General features: G+C 37.1%; 2 protein-coding genes across 4 annotated transcripts in view; one reads left to right on the top strand and one right to left on the bottom strand.

Moving 5' to 3' along the window:
- The first annotated feature begins 1574 nt into the window (after nt 1-1574).
- On the top strand, nt 1575-5770 carry LOC306870679 (prostaglandin E2 receptor EP4 subtype-like). Its single transcript, XM_079418093.1, has 2 exons — nt 1575-2674; nt 3520-5770. Exons 1-2 carry the CDS (start codon nt 1889-1891, stop codon nt 4123-4125), a joined length of 1392 nt encoding a protein of 463 aa, XP_079274219.1. The 5' UTR covers nt 1575-1888; the 3' UTR covers nt 4126-5770.
- Nucleotides 5771-6681: 911 nt separating this feature from the next.
- The window catches only part of ttc33 (tetratricopeptide repeat domain 33), a 29773-nt gene continuing 11428 nt past the window's right edge, over nt 6682-25026 (bottom strand). For all 3 annotated transcript variants that reach the window (XM_079419067.1, XM_079419066.1, XM_079419068.1), the window contains exons 3-5: nt 19759-19840; nt 12894-13025; nt 6682-8961 (exon numbers count right to left, since the gene is read on the bottom strand). In XM_079419067.1, the coding sequence (XP_079275193.1) occupies nt 8593-8961; nt 12894-13025; nt 19759-19840 (583 nt within the window). In that variant the 3' untranslated portion in view covers nt 6682-8592. The remainder of the gene's footprint in view (nt 8962-12893; nt 13026-19758; nt 19841-25026) is intronic.

Below are 25026 nucleotides of genomic sequence, written 5' to 3'. Positions count from 1 at the left end.
TAAATGCTGTTACGCTGCAACTTTATTTCTCGTAATTGCAGCTTCAGATCTTAATGCAGTGTTATATATTAATATGGCAGTTTTTAAAAAATATACTTGCATTGTAAATCAGAATTGAAAAGAGATGCTCTTAGAACATTACACGGTGCGTGTTGCTCGGTGTCAACTTCTGCTCTATTTTCAGGCTGAATGTGTAGTATAACCATTTGCATTAAGATTTTTTTTTATCTGAGCTTGTAATCACTCATTTCTTGTGCATTTCTACAAGCTTCCTGGTACGTGACATTCCTGTGAACTTTGCTGTGTGTACCTAATGTGTGTACCTAACACTTCCTTTGTAGCGACATAGCAGAAATGCAACAAATATAAACCTCATAGAAAACCACACTGTTTTCAGATGTCATATATGCATCGATGTTGTGTGTAGCTGGCTTTCAGTAACACTGCGTCTGGCGTGGCTTGAGCATACATCCGACGTCATTAAGCACAAGGTACACCACAAGACGGAAAACAGACAATCCAGAAACAACTAGTTTAATGACATTTCAAAGGCTGTGAGTCACAAACCTTGCCGAACTGTCCAGGTCATACGCAAAAATAGAAGTGTGAGAAAGTGCAAATGTTGAAAGAAACTAATAATGACAAATATATTTAATTGATATCATTAAAAAATATTTTTAATGGGTGAAAAGGAGATCTAAATGTCATTTACAATCACACTTGATTTGTTAATATAACTAATATAACAAGTGTGTAAATCTCATCATCAATGATTAAAGGTTTAAGTTCCAGATAAAATGGATAGCACTATATTTCTTTCAGCTCCCACCTGTTTTGAACATGTCATGCATAAATTATATAGCACTACTTAACCCCGGGGCCAGAACTCAGCATGAAGCCTGCATGTAAATCTTGAGGATTTAATAACAGAAGCATACTGTTTTGTGCACTTACCATTTGCTGTTTTATTTCTTCCTGAAGAATGGATTATGGTCATATGAGGTGGATGGAATGCTAGGGCTTTGGAGCTACGGTCATCACAACACTATGATAATAAGAGACAGAAACTTCAGTGGACTAAATCATGCTGAGGACTGAAAATATGATTTTGTTTACAAAATCGTTTATATTTTTAAATAAAGTATGATTTTCATTGCTGTTACTGCATTTTTTTTGTGGTGGTAGCCATCGTTCTGTCAAGTTATGCTAAGTTGTACTCTTGAAGGCAGCACCATTTTACCAGACAAACCAAGAGAGAGAGAAAGGATAAAAAAAATCTAGCTTTAATTGCCATTTTGCTCGATAAAAAGTACGACATAAAAGCAGAAAATTGTTAAATGCATCGTTTACACTTTCAGGAGGGACACAAAAACCATCTTTGCCTTAAATGACTCATGCATAGTTTTGGGGAAAAGAAGAAAGCGCAATGAGTGCCAATTAGATAAATATTAGCCTAGTAGATATTTTATGCAGAGACATGTATGTGTCAACTTGCAGTGACAGGAGGGTGCAAGACTGCGCGCTAGGGGCGGAGTTGGCAGAAAGCTCTCAAGGAAAAACTTGTGAGGCAGTTTAGTGAGACTGAGGGCAACCGTGAACTAGTACACACCTCTCACGAGCAAAAACACAGGACTGAACTTTAGGACTTGTGAAAGACCGCATGGTTCACTCGAATCCGGCGAGTCAAAATGTATCCTAATCCGAGACGCGCTTTGGAGATTTTGGAGACGCATAACAGCGCATGAACAGTAAATGTGGAAGGTATCATCGTGGGATCTTTGACATCGATTGAGGAAGTCACGGATCTCATGAAATGCGTCTTGAGCGCGTGATTTGATTTGAACATCAATCTGCATGTGAAAAAAAAGAAAGAAAAAACTCAGTGAAGATGAACGAAACGAGCACGAGTCGTGGCAAGGAAGGTTGGGACCCCACCATCCCGGCCATTATGTTCATTTTTGGTGTGGTCGGTAACGTGATTGCTATCGTGGTGCTTCGAAAGTCGCGAAAAGAGCAAAAAGAGACCACTTTTTACACCCTGGTGTGTGGACTTGCCGTAACTGACCTCTTGGGAACTCTCCTCGCGAGCCCCGTCACCATTGCTACCTATGTGAAAGGAGAGTGGCCCGGCGGGAACGCGCTGTGTCAGTATTCCGGCTTCATTTTACTCTTCTTCTCCTTGTCAGGTCTCAGTATTATCTGTGCCATGTCAGTCGAGAGGTACCTCGCCATCAATCACGCGTATTTCTACAACCACTACGTGGACCAGCGGGTAGCAGGCTTGACGCTCGCGGTGATCTGTGTGTCCAATGCACTCTTCTGTGCTCTTCCCAGCATGGGACTGGGATCCGTGGTGCGACAGCAACCAGGAACCTGGTGTTTCATTGACTGGCATAGGAACGACAGCACGAACGCCACTTTCTCCTACATGTACGCGGGCTTCAGTTCCGTCCTCATCCTCGCCACGGTCCTCTGTAACGTGCTGGTGTGCGCGGCTCTCATCATGATGCACAAGCGCTTCGTCCGCAGGACCTCGCTGGGGACGGACCAGGCGCGAGTCGCGGAGATCAGGCGCAGGCGGAGTTTCGCACGTCTGGCCGGCGCGGAGATCCACATGGTCATCGTTCTCATAGCCACGTCCATTGTCGTTCTCATCTGCTCAATTCCTTTAGTGGTAAGTGGGGTTTGGTGGCCTCTGGGAAATGACAGCGTACTTTGATTTAGAAGAAGTTGCACTAAATGTAATTATGTGGGGAAGCTCACAAAACACAAGATTATGTAAAATAGTATCATACCAATTTTACAGTACCATAACTGTATCTACAGTAAAATTGTAAAATAAAGTGAAAAGTATGAATTACAGTATAATTTACTGGGCAATATGTAGGCTATAGTCGTACAAGAAAATATTGTGTTTTTTATACATTAAACATATGGGATACCTTTCCTGTATCTTTATGTAAATTAATGACATTTAGATAGGATTGATAAAATATACAGTCAAACAAATGCATCCCATAATGCTTGTGATATGTTCATATCTTTCTATACTCTGTTTTTCAAATGGTAAGGTTCTGGCAAACACAACGGCTAGCTTTTTACCATAAAAATAGCACTATTCATTTTTTTGGTGGGGGGGCTCTGTTCATACTAAAACACTTGCAGGTTGAAAACACTCGTACAGTTTTACATACTTTACAATTTCAATCAGCACTGAGATTGACAAGTGATGAAAAGCCCAAATGTTTGTCAAGGTCACAAACTCTACTGATTGTTATCTACTGATGAGATGTTGTATGCAAAATGTTCACTGAATGGGATTGTATCTGTATGTAGGATCTGAACGCTGATGACTTTATTATGTGTTGACTCATAGCGGAAAGCCTGAGGAGAAAACCAGTATCTGATATCAGTGCTTGTACCATCATCTGCTGGATCAAATAGATAGTGGTTGGTGTCAGAAATCAATGTATGATAACTAAAGATAAGTAAGCATATAATGTCTTGTTTCCTGTTTAGGTTCAGGTGTTTGTGAACCAGCTGTATCATCCTCCAGTAGTGACGCTTGCAGAGCTGAACCCAGACCTTAAAGCCATCCGAATTGCCTCTGTCAACCCCATTCTGGACCCCTGGATCTACATCCTGCTGAGAAAGACAGTTGTGCAGAAGATTCTAGAAAAGATCAAGTGCCTCTTCTGCCGTATCGGTGGGAGGAGACACGGGAGGAGCACTACGGAGTTCCACTGCGGTAACGGCATCCACAGCTCATCGGTCATGTCTCGTGATTTGCCTTCGCTAGGGCTGCCAGAGCTGCCAGAGGTGATCAGAACATCACAGATGTACCTGTATCCCATGGAGGCGGGACAGGAAATGGGGGAAATGGGCTTCTGTGTTGGCTCTGTGCAGAGCAGATCGTGTTCGACTTCAACCGAGCAAATCCTTCTGCAGGACTCTCAGGTGGTAGAGCTCATCAGGGAAGAAAACAGGACGGAAACTGGCACAGATTTTGTGAAATCACATTCGTGCACAAACTCCAACACAAATGAAACGCAGTGTTCCAAGCACCAGCCGCTGCAGGTGACCTTTGCAGATGAGACTTTGAGCTTACAAGAAAGAAGCATATGATGCATGCTGAAAAACTCGCTTAGTTCAGCAGAACATGTCGGGAGGTGAAATACATTTCAAGAACAAAAACTGAAAGAAAGAATTCCTAAAAACTCATGAGACTAAAGAAAAAAATTAAGAGAAAGACTAAGCAAAGGACTCAAAAAAGTGCTTACTAGAGTAGGAAAAAACAATGTTGCTATATATCTGGGTCAAAACGTGCAAAAGAAAAAAAATGCATGATGGGATTCTGGAAAGAGTGAAAGAGCAGAGGAGGATGGAGAGGGAAACTGGCCTCATTTTCTGATAGTAACTCATAATGCATTTAAAAAGAAATGGCTTTTATTGAGCAACAGGTTAAGCTGGCTGTAGATTCTAAACAGCGAAACAGAGCTCTAAAAAATGTGTATTTAATTTATTGTAAGTTGTTGTGAATTGGCTCTGACTGACTGATTTGATTGACCCGGGCAAATCTTGATTAGATTTGATGAACGACCATGTGAGCAAATATCTACTGCCCTGCTTCAAGTTCCCTTTTTGCAGACATTTTGGTGAGAACTCCATTAGGTCCATTATGAGTGCCTTGTTAGCTTTTCTCTCATGCTGGAACTCGTGGTTTAAAATGTCCTTTTCCTTATGTTAAGGTGACCAAAACACATTTCAATTCCATTGGTGCAAAAACAACTGTCCACTATTTCAGTAGATGTAGCTAAAGTGTACATTCTTTGGAATTTCCATAATATGTACGATATTCTGAGAATTAACCAAGCAATTTCATATCCATGTTTACTGAGAGTAACACCATCACAAAATATAGCGGTACCCAAAAACTCATCATACAATGTAAGAGCACGATACACAGCACATTATTGCTAATTTTTGTTTCTTTTATAGTGTGTGTAGATGATACAATGTATAGTGAGGTTGTAAAAAATCGTGATGAAATCGTAAAAGGTATTAAGATACTGAATGTCTTTTAAGGTCGTATGTTTTGCACTTTTAAATCCTTGTAACCACTGAAGAAAATCTGAACTGTCACTATCAGTCAGTGATCATCGAGGAAGAACTGTTGAGTTCATCTGTACATACTTGTGATGTTAAAATGTGAATGCTGTCTTGCTTTAATTTATTGTAGTCTTTTTACACAATCTGTGAACCCTAGTTATTTCTTCTCTGTGAGAAGGTCAAGTTTGAGATGGTTCTACTCATGCTGAAGCAGTTATATGATTTTTGTTTTATTTCACAATTCTTATGTGTATCAAAGGAGTATGAGGCATGATTTAAACTATACTTAGCACCATCATCTGCTGCATGTATATAAATTATTCAACATTACTATGTATATTTTCACCATTTAATTTTCAAACACAAAGACACTCTTGTCTTGCTCTTACCCTCGATGTGACCCTCCAGAATGTGCAATGGCCAGCTATTTATGCTGAAATAAACTCTTGAACTGAAGACGAATAGAAAACTGAAAACAAAAATCTTATGGTATTTGTTGTCGCACTCTTAAATATTAATATAAGCATAGCAGCTACACAACATCATTCAAATATCATTTAAAGTTCCCAGTCATACCAAGCATTACAAATCAATTTAATATATCAGATTATTACAAAACTGGATGTTGTCATTTAGCCTTAGGTATTACTGAATAAAGCTTAAAACAAAATTTCTCCACTTGCTGTCAAAATTAATGGCAAATGTCGAAAAATCGAAAACATTTGCGAAATTGTTTGAGAAAGACATCTAAAGATGCCATTTTTAACTAAAATTTATGTCCCAAATTTATCATCTTGATTTGGCATTCAAGCAAATAAATATGACTTCAGAGATATCAACATAGAACATCAATGAACATGATGGATCTGTTCAAAAATTATAAACAATTTACTGATGGGAAACGTCCAAAAAAAAAAAAAGTAAAACAAGACCAGTATTCATAGGACGTGCACACTCATCCTACTCACAGCATAGATTGGATCTGTATGTGGAAAAATACAGATGACCCATAATGACCCAAAATTTAGTTTCAAGTGTAATGTTTCCAATGTGTCAGCAATCCTTGTGTCCAGATTTTAAAAAGGTCAGAGCTCATTATATTTTTAGAAGAATAAATGACTGGTCAGGTTAGGTCATGTTAGACCTCTTAAATTCTTGGATAAAATCATCTCATTCATCATGTTGTATTCACTTCCTTAAATATATAAACTCTGACATTCCGTTTGCTTTCGTGGTTCAAACTAAATAAGTCCAGTGATTCACTGGGGTATCATTATATGATCCTTACACAATGACCAATGTGCAGGGACAGATCTGGAGACCTTCACCGACTGTAGACATCCCATAATTTCATTAGTTCATGAAGAGAATCAGTTCTACCCTCCACTGCAAGTATTCTCAGCATGAATCATGCATTTGTGCACTTGCTGTGACGTACAAACTGCCACCTGTCCCGGTTCCATACGTATACATAAATGAGAACTGACAAAAGCGATCTTTCACTGCAGTCCTACAGAAGCACAGTCCGTCCGTTTCAGGCATCTCCCTAAAACATAATTAACGAAGATGTTAGTGTCCTCATTTATTTGAATAAAGCAACAATTAGCAAAGGATTAGCAGGCGGCAGAAGGATGCTGGAAGCTTCCGCCAGGTCCCACAGGTGCCAAATAAAAAACATTAGTGACATAAATGTCTCAGTTTGCAGCCCACGCACGCAGCTGGACAGTATCAGTGCAGATAGTGTATGAATGCTATGAATAATGGGGTCAGTGGCAGTAACAGCCAAGATCACGTACAGATGTAAGGCATGTCACAATCAAACTGAAATTGTGCGGTACTTAGAACAGATTAAAGCCTATTTCATTTTGAACCAGGGGAACAAAGTTTTTTATTAAGGTGTTAATGTCAGGTATTATGTAAAAAAAAAAAACCCCTACACCAACCTGTAGCACATTAAATCCTTATATAATCCTATAATAAAGCATGCAAACTAAAAGTCTGTTTTTAGTGAACAGTCATGACCTCTCTCCTCTCCTGCATGATCTTTAGCCAGAGTTTAACCCGTGACTCCATTACTCCTACTTCATTTCTTAGTTGCGCTAAGTAAACTCCAAAAGTCTGTAGATAGATAATGGTGCAAATGTGTGTTTGTGTGTATCTTGCACTTCCCACTGGTACATCGGAGAGTCACACTGCTTTAACAGCACTCGAGTCCCAAGTGAGGGCTCACATTTCACATAAAACAGGTCTGAAACAAAGCCAACTAGGAATGATGAATCAAAATTCCCTTGATCTTTTGACACTCAAAACGTTCTCGTTAATATAAAAACAGCTTATATGGAAGCCAGTCTGTAAAAACGACAGCTTGTGGAATGTACCACTTTATGACGTAATAGTGTGGTTAACACCGCCTCCACAGAAAACGATCAACGCCTGCTTCTACATCACTGCCTGTTTAGCCCCACCCACCGATTTGTGCGCGTAGTGTAAATAATGAAAGAGACAAACGCAGGTCTACGCAGAAACCAAATATTAAAGATGGCTCAGAAGATATCAAAATGCAGTGCCAAGCTGTGAAAAAATACAGTCTTTGCACTGCCTTCCTTCTGATTCCAGCATTAGGAAACAGTGGATGAACTTTATTTTTAAAGAAGTTCCAGGCTGTGTCAGTGAGAACTTGTTCCTTAGTTCACTTCATTTTAGCGTGGATTTACAAACAAGGCACAATTCGACATGATTTTCAGAAAGATTGAAACTAAAAAGACGATGCTGTGCTGATTATATTGGATCCGATCCAACAGTAATGTCGCACCACACAAATGTGAGTAACTGTTTTTATTACGTGGTCACTATTGCTTTGTCTGTTATTACAGATCGTTAATATATGTACTGAAGATTTGTGCGTTTTTTAACCAAAATGACAGCATCGTTCATTTATGAGGATGTAGGCTGTCAAACATAGCCAACTGCTAGCCAATCACAGCAGTAGGTGTTTACTTCCAAGTCTAAAATCTGTCATACCTATTCAAACAGAACGTTCTGATGTGGGGGGTGAAAAACAGGACAGAAAATTACTTCCATAAAAGCCAGTTACTTCTAAATTATGATGACTTTTGATGTAAAATCTTTATAATATTATAAGGGAACAGTACAAAATAAAAAAGGCAGTTCATGACCTCTTTAAAAAGGGATTGTTCTGCTATTTTGGAAACTTAAAAGGCAATGCTTAGCTGCGCTATGAAACTATGAAATAACCACAGAATGCTTCAGTAAAAGGAAGGAATTTATGCTCTTGTTTGAGTGAAAATGATCCAGAAGCATTTCAAATTCTTCTTGAAATCTGGTACTCGCTTTACAAATTCACTGGGAATAGTAACTTTGTTAAACACTATGAGGAAGTCAATCAGAAGTCTGGATTAGCAAATAAACTTAACAATACATACATAATCTAAACAATATACACATAATCAGCCTCTATTTCACTCAGAGTCCTCGTGCCTTGACTAAAACACTCTGTGAGGACGAAGTGGGTTCGCTGTCAACTTCGACAATCATCTCTTTGGCGACCCCGTGTGCGTCTACAACAATGGCTGTTTTCTTTAGGTCCTCATATTTTTTCTGTCTATCAGCCATGGCAGTGCAAGCCTCAATCACTTCATCGCTTTCAAAATCATAATCACTCTTCAGCTCAGGAGCTTCCACAAGGAGCCTTCGGGCTTCATCTTCGTGTTTCTCTCTTTCACGGAGAGCTTTTTGCTGCTCCCGGAGCTGTAGGGCCCAGCCTAGGTCTTGCTCCCAGAGGGGGCGCTCAGACGGCTGCAGGTGCAACGCCACTTGGAAGGACCGTACAGCCTGGAACACACAGAGGAACATTAAACGTGTGGGAATTAACATAAAATAATAAATGCTTTAAAAGTATTTATCATTCTTAGTTAATGTTAACAAATTTTATTTTACTGTAAATGTATAATTTGCTCAATATTTCATTGATCAATTGATCAATATGACCTAATATTGTGAAATATTATTGCAATTTGAAAAATTGTTTAGATTTTTTATATATTTCAAAATGTAATTGATTCCTCAGAGGCAAAGCTGAATTTTCAGCAGCCTTTACTGTCTTCAGTGTCACATGATCCTTCAGAAATAATTTTAATGTGTTTATTTGCTGCTTGAGAAACATTTCTTATTATTATCAATGTTGGAAACGTTTACTACCCTAATAATACATTCATTAATGAATAGAAAGTTCAATAGGACAGCATTTATTTGAGATATAAATCTTTTGCAACATTATAAAAGCGTTTACTCTCACTTTGAATAATTGAATGCATCTTTGCTGATTAAGAGTATTAACTTATTTAAATAAAAACAAATCTGACCCCAAACTTTTGAAGGTTATTATAAATTATATAGAGAGAGATGGGCGCAGTATACATATATCAACAACTGTTTTTAAAATGTTATATTTTTCAAGCAAAGTTTAAGCTACAGAGCACTAAAATAAACAAATCATAAATCAATCCACCAACAAAATTCGTAATACATGTACATCTTGAGATTAATCTTTAAATCGAACTCTTCTAACCTAACTGCTATCTCAAGATATTTTCATTAAAATGATTTCATGTTTATATTTGAACTTAAATGTTTGATATGACCAAAAGCACACTAAATGTTAGTTCTTAGTCCTGTGTTTTGCTCAAATATAACATGCATGGACTCTATAGCCTTACACTCCAAAATGAACATGAACAGATGTTTATTCCACAATCAAACCAAATGAGCATTCATGACTCCCTGCGAGTTCTCATAATAAAATAAACCTCTGCAGCCTTGTGGAACTAATGAAAATGTACTAAAACAACTTCATTTACACAAAAGTCATTTCCCATTTCTTGCCAAAAAACTAAAAAGAAACGCGCATAAACAAAAAACAAACAAAAAAAACAGCAGCTGCAAACCATATTAAGAATGAAACAACTACTACATGTGTCCGATTTATTCTACACCCAATATTTGGGGTTCACAGTATTAAAATGACCATCAGAAAGCTAAATATTAATTTCCTGAAGATGGCTTTTATGCGCCAACATTATCACAGCTGCTTGAGTGCTGAAGAGTTCGTTCAGTCTATGGAGAACTGATCTAACATATGTTCATTTAATTCTGTATGAGGTCTAAAGCCTAGTTCCTGCTGTGAATCAGTCACCCTGCTCGTGTTACCCAGGGGACGAGGGGATGAAAGAGAGAGAAAGAATGACATTTGCCTTCTCTTCATCCCCTGGGAAAATAATGAATTCATAAATAGGATTTAGCGAGCCATTTTCCTTTCATAATTGCCCTATTGACTCGACAATCTACAAAGAAATGGTTGACTCCTTCAACAGAAACACTAGATCACGTATCAGCCCGAGAGAGGAAGAATATCAGAGCCAGTGTGAGCAGGAGCCAAGAATGCCTAGCCCTTGTCAAGAAGAAAACCTTTAATGAGGAATAAAGCCATCTGATGGCTTCGGGAGACCTTTTCGCCTCCGGAGTCCTGATCGATTTTGCAGAGATGATTTCAACAGTTGTGCTGAAGTCATGATATAGACTCATTCAATCTTGCCTCCTCCATTAGCACTACACATTTATCTCTTCTTGCACTACACCTATATCTGCACAGTTTTGTTTTATTTAACTGGTTTGCACTCTATCTGCCATGTGCCTTATGCCACTTTATCTATCTCTTATCTATTTATCTATCTATGTCCTCATTTGTATATCTGTATAGTTGTATGTACATATGTTTAAACCGTATTTATCCGTATTTGAACGTCTACTGTCAGTGTCTTAAATGTTAACTGTATGCACCAAGGGTCTGAGAGTAACGCAATTTCAATTCTCTGTCTGTACATGTTGAAGAATTGACAATAAAGCAGACTTGACTTGACTTAGAAGTGACCAACGTACAAACTGGAAAGTGCTGAATACTGTAAGATGACTTATTTTCTTCTTTTTTTGAACAAATACAAAAGTTACTTGACATTTTCATGTGGTTATAACAACAAAAGTAGGCACGAAAGGGAAATACATCCTATCAATTTTCTAAATGCATGTTGTTGATCTTCATTGTAACAATTATGCATATATTTCATTTTTTAACCTCACAATTTTTAATCAAAATATAACTCCAGACAAAGAATTAACAGCAACTTCTAAAGAAAAACTTAGTGTACTTTTAAAACTGCACTACACTTTATTTGCAAGAATTTATTAAAATATTAAGGGATTGAACAAAAAAAAAACTAACCCTTCTTCTCCAGCCTCTTTATTTCTTACTCAAATAAACTTTATCGAACATTCCTTTGGAATGAACTGGAGATTTCCAGGAAGAGCATGATTTTCAGTAAAATGTGCTCAAAATGTGGTAAAATTGATTGGATATTAATCTTATGTGAGCTGGACTGAATTTCCCAATATAAAAGGAGTTGTTTTTCTTTGAAGAATGTTTTAAATTATGCAATATCATGATTAAAATTGTGGATACTATGATTCAGAATCAAGTTAAATGTCAACTGAACACAGACAGGCCTCATTTAAAAATGAATACAAATGATCAGCATGGTTCCAACAGCTTCAACAATGCATAAACATTGATACTATGAACTCTACCCAGTAGACATAAATTGTATTAAAACTAATCATTTACATTAGAGTAAAATATATCAAGGAGCTCTTATTGATGTTACACATGTACATTTGAGAATGAACACTGGAATCTTGAGAAATTATCATGTGCTATGAATTAAAGATTTGGTCGGGAAAATAGATGCCATCCTTGTTGTGAACAACCTTTTAACAAAAAGTTAATTATCATCGCAACTAAGAAAATGTGTTCCAAAAAAACTACAGCCCTCTTAAAAATTACAGAATGTAAACATTAGTCCTAACATTTCACCTGAGTCCTCCTCCATCCTCAGGTTATTTTTCTCTTTGGTGAATGACTTGACAGGGCATGCTTAGCCCAAAATAGTAAAGTATTTATTCAATTTCTAGGCAAGATGTCAAACTCAGTGTGTGCAATGAGCATTTGGATTACTATACACACACGCAAGTAGTTACTAGCTGGAGAACTGCAGGATCTGCAAGGTTTTCTTTATTTAAGCATGTCTGTCACACACACAGGTCGGGGCATGTAAGGTGTGGCAGTGTTCCTGTTCAAGTAATCTTCCATGCTCCTGGGCTTGGACGTACTGAACTACACATTTCATCACAATGACACTCAATTTGAGTGATGGATAAGTGGCAAGAGGACTCGTTCACCTCATACTGACCGACAAGGACATTGATAGCATAACATGGATGGATGCTGGATTGGAGACCACAGGCTGTTCGCTTAAAAATGGAAGAGATGCTTCAGAGTGCTGAATAAACTGCTTTTATGGAAACAATTCATCACCTAATAAACTGACTCCCAAGGTCGGCTGCTCATTTAGGCTATACAGGTTGTCACCTTGGGCCCTGATGTTGTGGGATGGGATATAATAAAAAGAAAACATTTATTATACGCAGTTCGTAACTAAACAAAACAAAACAAAACAAACAAGCAAGAATGCTCCAATTGCAATCAATGAACAGAACTTGGCTTATCGAATCTAAAAAAAAAAAAAAAAAAAAAGTTTAATAACGTTATTATTTTCTGTCTGAAAATATTGCAGTGGTTCTATTTATTTTTTTTACTGTAAGACCCGATGGGGCAGATTTAACTGTATACGTTTGGCATAATTGCATCTACCTACTAGTTCTACTTCGCCATGGCTTAGTTGGGCGCGGCCCAGAGTTTGCCACGCCTCCCACCAGAGGGGGCGGAGTCTGGTGGCCATCTCTGCAGACTGCACAGCCAGGAACACTTCTTGAAGGGTGATCAACACCTAAGGATTACACATTACAAGGTTAGAAGTTGACACTCAATTCTGAAATATTTTCTCAACACTAATTTCAAAATCAGATTTTAAAGTTGCCTTTATTATGGATTTTTGAAAATTACCTTTCATGCAGTGTGTAACATAGCAGTATGTGAATGTAAACAGTCTGCAAAGTAAAGCTGAAAGTGCATCGTAAATAAAGTTATTGTCTCACAAAAGATGGAGTCGACTCTGAATGCCTTAAGCGAGTCGTTTAAAATTCGAATTCCCTTTCTGTTAAGTTCACACGTCAAAAGTTAACATATGCATTCGCCTGCTTACGTTCTGCATGAACATCTTCAAAGGCTGTAGATTGTTCATGTGGACAACATGTCGACAATTGTTATTTGGGTCTTTACTACATTTCGTTTCCAACATGCACTGTAATGCAGTAGACCAAGCACAAAAGACTGGTCATTGGACCAATCAGAGCAGAGTAGCCTCACTCAAAGGAGGGGTTTGGAAAGATGACTCTTCGAATTAATCATTTGAAAGTCATTGAGAAATAAGGTAGATTTAGATGCATATTATAAGAAAATTTAAGTTTTGTCCTTGCATGCATGTAAACCTGTTGTTGGGGACTCTTAATACCAAATTATGAAGCTTTCAAATAGCATAAAAGGAGCACTTTAAAAGACCAGGCATCAAACACTTGTTGACTGGGAATCATACACCAAGTGAATGATGAACACACGCAACCAGAATACCGGCTGTTTCCAACACAACAAAGTCCCACAGAACACACCCCTCATTGCTAGAAGACGCAAGACAAATTAAAACAATATAAGCTCTAAAACTGACTCCTCCAACTGAATGGGATCATAGTCTGAAACTATGGTGATAAAAATGGAGTTTGTGCCCATCTGTGAAATCAGTCTCCTCCAACTGGCCAAAATCTTCAGACTGGCTGGTGCTTTTGGCAATGTGCACTGACTGCAAATCGGGGCAAAAAATTGGGCAACTGTTGTGTAGTGTATTCCAACCTTTACAAAATCTGATTTAAGCAACTTACAACAGCTTTTGTAGCACACTGTTAGCAAATTATATTTTTTAAGAAAGCAACAGTTTTAAAATTCACTTTGAGGTATGACTAGGTATAATTTATAGAAGAACAAAACTAATAATTTTCACCACAGACCTAATTTCAGTCAGATATCCATTCCAAACATGACCGTTCTAAAAAGTTACAGTCGTTTTCCTGAAGTAACACATGGTTAATTAGCCTTCAAGTTTGGTCTACAAATTAATGCCAAGAATGAGCAACTCTATTCATATTTACTCAGTTACAACAGTTCACAAGCTGATGTAATTTGTTTTATTTTAAACATCAATAGAACTATGATATCACTTTGTTAGCATGAAACAGGATTATAGGACTGCCAATAGGATTTTTCCATAGGCTTTTGGATAATCGCAAAAAAATAAGCCGTGTTCAATCATAGTTCATGAAACTTACACGTTTTGTCCATCAAGATAATCTTCACAAAATAATATAACTTTGACGAATTTTGAAGCCTAAATAAAAACGTCAGAACTAAAAAGCTAAATTTAGGCTATAAACGAACTACTGCATCACGGCCGCTCGCCTTCAGTGTCACCACCACCACGATACCTTTTTCAAACTTATTTTTAATGTTCAGTGAAAAGTATTTACTCTGTATATGAAATTTAATCCATGCTACATGAACCGTTTCATATAAACTGGAATAAATACAAAACTAGAGCCAAACTAAAACTGAAATGAGACATTAGTAGTGAATAAATTAAATAATCTTAACTAAAGGACATTTGAAACCACGTACTTCTGTACATTTCGAAATATGGTGCATTACAAGTCAATAAATCCTTGATTAATATATTCATATTTTAAACGTATCCCCACATACTATTCAATAAAATTCTAGTGCATTTAATCTATTAAATAACAGCCGAGTAAGCGAGTTTTTGGATTTTGTAAGATTAAACTTAAGTACCACGTATCAGCTCTCATTTTGTTAGGGTGGTTACACAAAATGTTATTTTATCCTTGCTTCTAGAAAATCCTCAATCTATATGCTTTCTAACAACTTCATGTGGCCATAAACATTTAATGGCAATGTGGCTTTAAGCACTATGCATCATTAAAATTTCACCAAGTAAAGCCGGTAAATGTGGTGTTTACATGGATTAATTGTAATATGAGTTTATGGTATGAACCCAGAGTCTCCTCGCCAGTAAGCGATGAAACATGCATCTTCCATCCAAAGACATTTGTCGCATTTCAGGGCAAAGCAAAAAAACATTGTCGAACAACAATATAAAATGCAATTATTCATTGGGTAATAATTATTAGTATTCATTGATTCTTCTACAGTTAATTGAATTACAAATTATACTACAACTGGAAAATACTGCAAGTTGATAAACTGTTTGGCGTGATGACGTTTAATGTCTCCGACAGCGCCTGTAGTCCCATTTAGCAACTTGTTAGCAACAGTCTTTTTTAAGAAACATAACAGTTTTAAAAAAATCACGAGTGGGGTGAAACTGGTGCGTTTTATGTCGTAGAATAAAACGTGAAAGTATGCCTGTGTGAACCACAGACCTTATTTAAGGGATTTAACCAAAATCCCATTCAAAAAACCCACTGACTCTGGGACGATGGAACCGGAAGTGCTAAAATGCTAACTCGCTTCCGGGTTTTTGCCTACAACGTGACATCATAGTTCCACCACTCTATAAAGTGTTATCACAATGTAAAACATCCACTTGGGCTATAAGAGAGAGACAATATAATGACAACGAGCGAGCAAACACTGCACTACGTGGAAACACAGGGATGTTCTGACATCACAGATGTTTCCATTATAGAGTTTTATTTACTTAAAGCCTTTAAATTCAGGTCAGCCCAATAATCAAAGTAAATGCCAGCTTTATACAGGGCAGGGTGTTGCCAGAGTAACAGCAGTTAAAGGACAGAACTGGGCTGTAATCTTAGTTTCCAGCAGGTTTGGTTCTGAAATTGCAGGAAGGCAGGCTGAAAAATGTTGAACGATGAGGTGAGCGCCACTGTTAAACAGGTGTGTAATAAGCAGATGCAGGGGACATGGTGAGAGAGAAGAAAGGACAAATTGAGAAGGAAAATTAAAAAATAAACTTTATGCAAACTCGACTTGTTGTGAAACATTGCTTGTAGATGGATCAGGGCAAGACCAGAGCTAACCTGCCACTTCAATGCGATCAGATTACTAATGAGAGACACACTCAATCATCACTCTTTTCAGGTGACTCACCTCATATAATCATGTGATCAGTCAGGAAAAGGTCACTACAAGAAGGGGAAAATAAGGACAGCCAGTGCTGAAATGAATCCCTGACCTATGCTGCACTCGAGTGCTTCTGGGAAATTCCCACTTATGAGTTCGGAAGTCATAATTATATGATGCGAGTCCAAATAATATATTTTTTTTTCAAATTAAAATCGAATGACTGGACAGTTTTATTATAGGCAGGAAGAAAAAAAAGCCCACATTAGGTGCAACAAAGTGTTAAGTCAACATTCACGGTAATGTATCGTGATCAATAGCAATTTGAAAGAAAGTGCTTCTGGTAATTATGCGTCTACGGTGTTGTTCATGTGCACTCAACTCAACGATAATTCTGACATGACCAACAGATGTTCAACCTCTAGTGAAGCTTCACTGAATGCAATGATGGCAATCATTCATGACCAATAAGAAATGCAATGCTTTGTTATAAATTTTTAACTGATGTAATTTATTATTAAACTTAATAACCTTAATTAAAATAATGCCAAACAATGTCATACCATTTTCTATTGACTTGCTCTTTATGTCATGTAGAAAAAAAAACTTTACAGGTTTTCCAGATGCAGTTTTTTGCAAAGAAACATGTTTATATGCATGAACGTATGAATGTCTTTATTCATTTTGAAAAACTATAATAGAGACCCAACTGTATTGTAAAACCTGCTCTATCACTATTACACTCACAGTTTCGCAAAGACTATTTGATTAAGGCTTTATCCAGTTTCTGAAGTTAACACCCACATACCGAGTCTGTGTTAGATCTCTGAATGAGAGTGTTAGATGAGAACAAGAATAGACTGTTGTTCGGAAATTTAATCAGGAAATCAATCAGTCGAAAGGAGTTTTAAAGTCCAACCTGTCATTTCACTCACACTCATCTGTGGCATGAAAAACAAAACTGCAACAGACAACGTTCACAGACATCAAAGCCAAGACACTTGTGCCAAAGATAAGATGAAGAGCGATGAAAGAGGAGTTCAAAAGTGAGAAATAATAGAGGATGGAAAATTTAGAAAAAAAAACAAAGGATGTGAAGGATGGGAAAGACAAAGCAGGGTTTCAAGAAGAAAGAACGAACAGACTAAGTGACTGGATGTAATGACTGCAGCTGGATGTAATCTGTCCTATGTGAGTGAAATAAGACAGCAAAAAAATGTGTGTTTGTGTGTGCACTCATCTCAATAAACAGTTAGGAAAACATGGAAACAAGAGCTAGGAAACGATGGAAACAAGTAGCAGCACAAAGGAAACAACACACAACACAATGGAAACAAGATGCAACACAATGAAATTAGCACAACACAGTGGAAACAAGATGCAACACAATGAAAATTAGCACAACACAATGGAAACAAGATGTAACAACGGAAACATGCTGCAACAATTAAATTAGCACAATACAACAGAAACAAGCTGCAACACAAAATTTTCAAGCTATCAATACCCTCTGTTTAGTGTAAAATGAATTTAAAGTAAGATGTCAAAGAGATTAAAATGCTCGACAGAATTACTGTCTGATATTTTGAGTCGATCTGCCTCTGCCAGATCCAAGATACTGTAATGTCCTGATGGCAGACTCGCATCTTGACTGTCAGAGCTAAAGCTGAAATGAGATACTAGTGGAGAATGGACAGGAGAGAGTGAAAGACGGGATATTAAAGGTAAGATGAGTGAATGAGGTGACTGATGGAGCAGATTAAAAGGCTGATTAGGTAATTTGTTGACTGAAACTACTGGCCATCTTTGGCTCATCATAACCTGAAACCACCATCTACTCAGCAGCTCTCTCATCTTAACAATAATATGATCTATTCTGTGATTTTAATCTGTGATTTTTTTTGTGAGCATTATGCAAATGTTTTACAAAAATATCCTGTTACCATCTGATTTGTACAAAAGCAGGTGCTTACAAACATTATTCAATGTACACTGGATAAAGACGTTGCTCTGGCTTGTTACCGTCGAGGGAGCAGCCCGCCTGGAGGGTCGTCAAAGTGCTTTTCTTTCTTTTATGGTCTTAAAGCTGTCATTCATCATCATAAAACAGGTTTACTATTCATTACAAGCTGCTAACATATTAATGTGATCTGTAAACATATTTTTTAGAAACAGCCCACCATCAGCTGAAGCAAATTCCACAATCCTGATCATGACATTATTTTGGGGCGGTCGAGGCCTAATGGTTAGAGAGTTGGAGTCGTAACCCAAAGGTCACGGGTTCGAGTCTCAGGTCCGGCAGGAAGTGTAGGTGGGGGGGAGTGAATATACAGCACTCTCTCCACCCTCAATACCACGACTGAGGTGCCCTTGAGCAAGGCACCAAACACCCATCTGCTCCCCGGGCACCACAGCATAAATGGCTGCCCACTGCTCCGGGTGTGTGTTCATGGTGTGTGTGTGTTCACTGCTGTGTGTGTGCACTTTGGATGGGATAAATGCAGAGCACAAATTCTGAGTATGGGTTACCATACTTGGCCACGTCACGTCACTTTAACCAACATTCATTGAATAACATATAATCAATAATATATAATTTTAGTAATTTTTTATTATTCACACAGGGTAATGAAAGAAACACAACACTACTTCAACACTGTTTATAACATTTCATTGTGTTCATCACATTTCCTCACAAATACAGAGGTGGTAGACAGATATCTACATATCTACACATATCTAAGGAGGAGAAAAGGGGAAGTGGTATGTGGCCAAGTGACCCATACTCAGAATTTGTGCTCTGCATTTAACCCATCCAAGTGTACACACAGTAGTGAACACTCTCTATCCATTAGGCCACGACTTCCCTGTTCTAATCTAGGTTACTAACTTGAAGGATCCCATGTCTGATCCCAAATGTGACTCATGAACTGGTCAAATGTGACTTAATGATCTAGTGTAACAGCTTTGTCAGATCACCACTGTGCTCTTGTGCAAGACACTTAAACCCATTGGGGCTTTCCCTACATTAAGACATGAGAAAGCATCTGTGAACTTTATGTTGATGTGCATATTCAGGATCGCTATCTAAACTCGGTGGCATCCTCAAGGAATCCAGAGTGAAGGACAGTTACAGTATGCCCATCGTGTTCTCTAGGCAAGACACAGTTTGTGTGGTAACAGCACATGGCGGTGAGAGACGAGAAGGTACAATACGGAAAAAACCCTAGATGTCAAAATGTTCTGTTATAAAGCCACAGATAGGGAGTGTGTTTGGACAGTGAAACTTGGGGAGGAGGAAATGAAAATAACAGCCAGAGAGAAGAGAGGAAAATAGTGTCAGCATAGCAGATGTGCGTCTCTACATCTGTGGTAAATTCCACTATTGCAATCTTACCATTTACCTTAAAATTAATCTTATAGTGTGAATGAACTTAGCAGATTTTCTTTTTTACCTGTGACTTCATCTCATACAACACAGCATTGTCTGGAGTGAGCTGAATCGCCTCATCCCACCTCTTCAATGCCTCCCAGTTCCTACAGCAAACACATATACAGAAAATACTCCTGTAAATGATTATTCAAAAGATCAAACATGCATAACAACTACAGTATGTTAAATCACACAAAGAAAATAGTGCAAATGCTAGTACAAGAACACAAACGCTGCTGCACTCATTTATTAAATCGCTTCATTATTATAACACTTACAATCAAACTGTTATCAAACGCCAAATGTCTAGCAAAATCTGTTTAGCAAGGTGGGTTCATATGCCAAATGGAATTTAAATTATTATACAACACCTACAGTGAACGAAAAAGCTAAACTATTTGCCAGTGAATGGTCTTATTTGTACCAAGCAACAAATGTGACCCTGGACCACAAGACCAGTTTTAACTGTCAATTTTTCAGAAATTGAGATTTATACATAATATAAAAGCTGAATAATAAATAAATAAGCTTTCCAATTGATGTATGGTTTGTTAGGATCGGACAATATTTGGCCGAGATACAACTATTTGAAAACCTGGAATCTGAGGGTGCACAAATTTAAAAATATTATCAAAATATTTACTACAAAAATACCCCAGCAACTTAAGACTGGTTTTGTGGGCCTGGGTCACAAATATTTATTGGGCTGAATGAAAAGCAAATTCACACTGATACAATAGATTATTCAAACACATCTCTAGCGAGTCTGTTAACTGGTAAGCATCATAAAAACAGTCAATTGTAATAAATAGAAAAGCAATTGTGAAAAATAAAGCATGCAATTTGAGTGGCTTATCAAGACTTGGAGAATAAATCAATTTTAGCTATAATGCAAGGCACATATTTCTAAGCATAAACATGAGAGCCTTCTGGTTTGCAAAAAATATAATATAATAATACAATACAATACAATGAATGCACACACAGATCCTCACAACGATTGAGGCAGAGTGAGCTACATAAGGTATGTATGGAGTAAAACAGGATATTTGACGACAGGTTTAACACATGCAACTGCAAGTCTTCTCTTGTTTTCTTTCCCTCCAGAAAAAGCTAACGGACAAAAAAGTATAAATAAGTGTTTCTTATAGCTCATCAGAATATGGGGTTTAAAAAAAAAAAAATCACTTTCTTATGTCTATAACCATTACACAAAAGAAAACAGTCTACAGCCTATAACTGTAATACAATTCAGAGCTATTTGACTTTAAACATTACAGATACTTATAAATTTTAAAACATAAAATTAAACTTTGTAGGGTGCAAAGGAATGTTCTTGGGGAAAATAGGACACGAGGAGTCAGCTTCTGTATTTACACAATGAAAGCTAGTAAAAAGACTAAGCTAGTGTTAAGCATCAGCTGGGCAAATACAACATGGCATTTTTCTGAGAGTCCATAAAAATGGTTTAGATTCGTTAGGCTGTGCCATGTCTGTGTTTATCATGCAAATAATGTACAGTGGTTAAACGGAAGCACGAGTTACTTTCAGAAACCTGTGGTAACTGATAAGATAAGGGCTTCCTATGAAGGAATTCAAAGCACCCACAGGGGAAGGAAAAAAAGCCCTCAAAATCAGTTAAAAAGGGTTTACTAGGTATTTTCCAAGTACGTCATAAGCTACGGCAAGGCAAAAAGTACATAGTGTTACTCTACCTGCAAAAGTGGGCGTAGGTATGAGGAAAGGTGTACTCCTGTTCATATTTTCAAACATACCTCACACTAGAGTAACCTCAAATTAGCTGACTGTACAAAACGTGGTAAACAAAACTCTTTATTGATACTATACATAGAATTTTCTGTATTTAATATAAACTTCAACAACATCATATATGTTGGAACACCTCAGGCAATGTTAGAAACAAAGATCAGAAGTTTTACATGACAAATATGCTGTCACAATCTTACCATGCATTAGAAGTAGAAAAGTATGTGTTTGTGAAAAAACATCTAGTCAGTTTTCTTGCAATAAAAACCATGTGCTGCATGTGGTAGTGTAAAAGCGTGTTTGGGTGTGGTTTTGTGAAACCACAAACGTTTTGTGTGACAAATGACATGGAGAAAGCACTTTAAAAAAAAGTCTCCACCTCATCTAAAATGTAAGAATACACAGAGTCAGAGCTGTAAAAGTAATGCGGGTCTTCTTTACTGTACATTAATGTACAGTACACTAACCAAAGTGGCATGAGAGCATCTATAGAATTGTTGACCAATGTTTGATATGAACCAAATTTGAAAGATCATGTGACAACCTTCAAAAAATATTTGAGCAGAAAATCAGAATTGGGGAAAATGGTTAATTAGCAGTGTAAACATAGCCAATGATTCAGCAGGCAAAACATCTTCAACAGTTACTTCAACACAATGTGCTGGTAACTTGGCACAATATTTGAAAAAGAATTTCATCACTATGATGCCAGGAAGCCCTGTTCCTCCCCTCACGAGGATGCTGGGACACAGACTGTATGGCTCTGCCTTTATATCCATGTTGATCTAGGAGTCACATGAAACTGAGTGATGTTGTGCTCAATTACAGTCATCCTTAATGTAAGTGACACTATGTCAAAGTACTATTTGTCTGTTTGTTTGTAATTCTGGCTTAGACGTCAATATTTCACAAACCCCCTGCAAACTTAATCGTTTTTTAATTTAAAAAGACAATGTGATTATTGAGGAATTTAATAATATTCCAGCATTAAGTCTTAATATCACAGATTATGCTAATCAAAAACAATGAGAAAATTTATCAGCAAGACATAGAAATTGAAGTTGAGTCCAGCATTAGGAATATGCTGACTAGGTAATAATAAATCATCCTGCTATTTATGTTGTTTGATAGCAAAGTCTCTTTTGAAATGTTGGCTCTTTCAGAACTTAAATTACAGATGTACAGACATCTGTAAAATCAGTTCTGTAATGGAAACTTACAAATGGTCTCATTTCATCCCATTTAATGAAGTATGGCAGGAAAGTTCAACTCAAAATGATTGTCACCCAGGAAATAGTCCCACTAATAGCGGAAAAACTCCAATATGTATCAACATTACTGACATCTGGCACAAGCCATCTGTCCTGTCACTTTTTCATGAGAGACAACTTACTGAACATCAATGAGATAAGTATTATAAGGTGTCATTTTCACATGATAAAACTTCACATAGTGGTCAAAACAGGAAACTCTCCTACACTGAACTGCATATGGTAATATGATATAATTTTTGTTTAATGTATAAAAACTGTGAAAGCACACTGTTGAAAGCATTGTTAATCCTTTTGATCTTTTATTTTACAAAATCACAAAAATCTAAACTTTCATTGGATAATAAGAACTTAAAATGGGGGGGAAATATCATTATGAATAAATGTTTTTCTCAAATACACGTTGGGACACAAATACTGGCACCCCTAGAAATTCTTATGAGTAAAATATCTCTGAAGTATATTCACATTCATATTCACAATTTTGAGCACTCTAGGGTGATTATGACCATGAAATTATCCAGCCATGGCTTCCTGTTTCACAGAAATATAAATAGGAGGGAAAACAAAGCCCAAATTCCCTTCATCATCCATCACAATGAGAAAAAACATAATATATTTCTGATGTGCAGCAAAAGATAATTGAGCTTCACAAATTAGTGAAGTGGCTTTAAGAAAAGAGCTAGAGCAGTGAAAATTCCCATTTCCACAATCAGGGCAATAATTAAGAATTTCCAATCAACATAAAATGTTACAAAACTGCCTGGAAGAGGACATGTGTCTAACGTCCTAATGCACGGTGAGAAGGAGAGTCTGAGTGGCTAAAGACTCTCCAAGGATCACAGCTGGAAAATGACAGAAAATAGATGAGTCTCGAGATCAGAAAACCTTAAAAAAAAATTGTCAAACAGCACCTACATCACCACATGTTGAGGGTTTCAAGAAAAATTCTCCTAGCTCATCCAAAAACAATCTCCAGCATATACAGTTTCAGACACGACTGGAACTTCATATGGGAATGGTTTCTATGGTCAGATGAAACAAAAACAAATTAGATTTTTAGCAGCAAACACTCAAGATGGGTTTGGTGAACACAGGGATAAAAAGTACCCCATGTGTACAATGAAATATACTGCTGTATTTGTGATGTTGTGGGCCTATATTTCTGCTGGAGGTCCTGGACATCTTGTTCAGACACATGGCATCACTGATTCTATCAAATACCAACAGCTAAAAAAATCAATAAGTGACTGATTCTATTAGAAATCTTATAATGGGCCATATTTGGATCTTCCAACCGTACAATAATCCAAACACAAACCTCAAAAACAACACAAAAATGGGTCACTGAGCACAAAACCAAGCTTCTGCTGGCCATTCCAGTCCTCTGACCTGAACCCTGTAGAAAATGAGTGAGGTGAACTGAAGAGAAGCAGCACCAACATGGAGCAGGGAATCTAAAGGGTCTGGAGTGATTCTGGATGAAGGAATGGTCTCTGATCTCTTGCCAGGTGTTCTCTAACCTCATCAGGCATTATAGGAGACAATTTAGAGCTGATAAACTGGCAAATGGAGGTATTCAAAAAGTTTTGAATGAAAGGGTGCCGTTAATTGTGGCCAATGTGTATTAGAGAAAAAGATTATTTCATAATTATATTTCCCTCACATTTTAAATTCTTATCCAATGAAAGGTTAGAATTTTGTGCATTTTTTAAAATAAAAGATCAAAAGGATTAACAATATAGGTTAATTTTCACAGCCTTCTTTGATCATATTTACCAAGAGTGCCAATATTTTTGGCCATGACTGTACATATACAGTAGTCAACATTTGAAGTTGATCAAAAAAGTTCAAAGTTGTCCTAAGACAAGAGTGCATATATATATGTATGTATGTATGTATATATATATATATATATATATATACATATACACACACACACATTCATATATAGTTTATTTGCAAAAACAGATAACTCCATTAAACCATTATTTTTTAACTGCAGTTTAAAAACTGTTATCTGTTATCTGATAACAGTTTAAAAGTTATCTGTTTTAAATGAACTTTTCATATACAGTGGTGTGAAAAAGTGTTGCCCCCCTTCCTCATTTTTTTTTATTTTTGTGCATATTTGTCACACTTTAATGTTTCAGATCATCAAACAAATTTAAATATTAATCAAAGATAACACAAGTAAACACAACATGCAAGTTTTTGAATGAAGTTTTTATTATGAAGGGAAAACAAAATCC

The sequence above is a fragment of the Barbus barbus genome, assembly GCF_936440315.1.
Source record: "Barbus barbus genome assembly, chromosome: 6".
NCBI classification, from domain to species: Eukaryota; Metazoa; Chordata; class Actinopteri; order Cypriniformes; family Cyprinidae; genus Barbus; species Barbus barbus.
Note: the sequence above shows the minus strand (reverse complement) of the source record. Positions and strands in the feature narration are given on the sequence as shown.

Coding starts and splice junctions, on each gene's coding strand:
- LOC306870679 (XM_079418093.1), top strand. CDS start 1,889: ATGAACGAAACGAGCACGAGTCGTGGCAAGGAAGGTTGGGACCCCACC. Junction 2,675..3,519: donor TCTGCTCAATTCCTTTAGTG/GTAAGTGGGGTT, acceptor TTTCCTGTTTAG/GTTCAGGTGTTTGTGAACCA.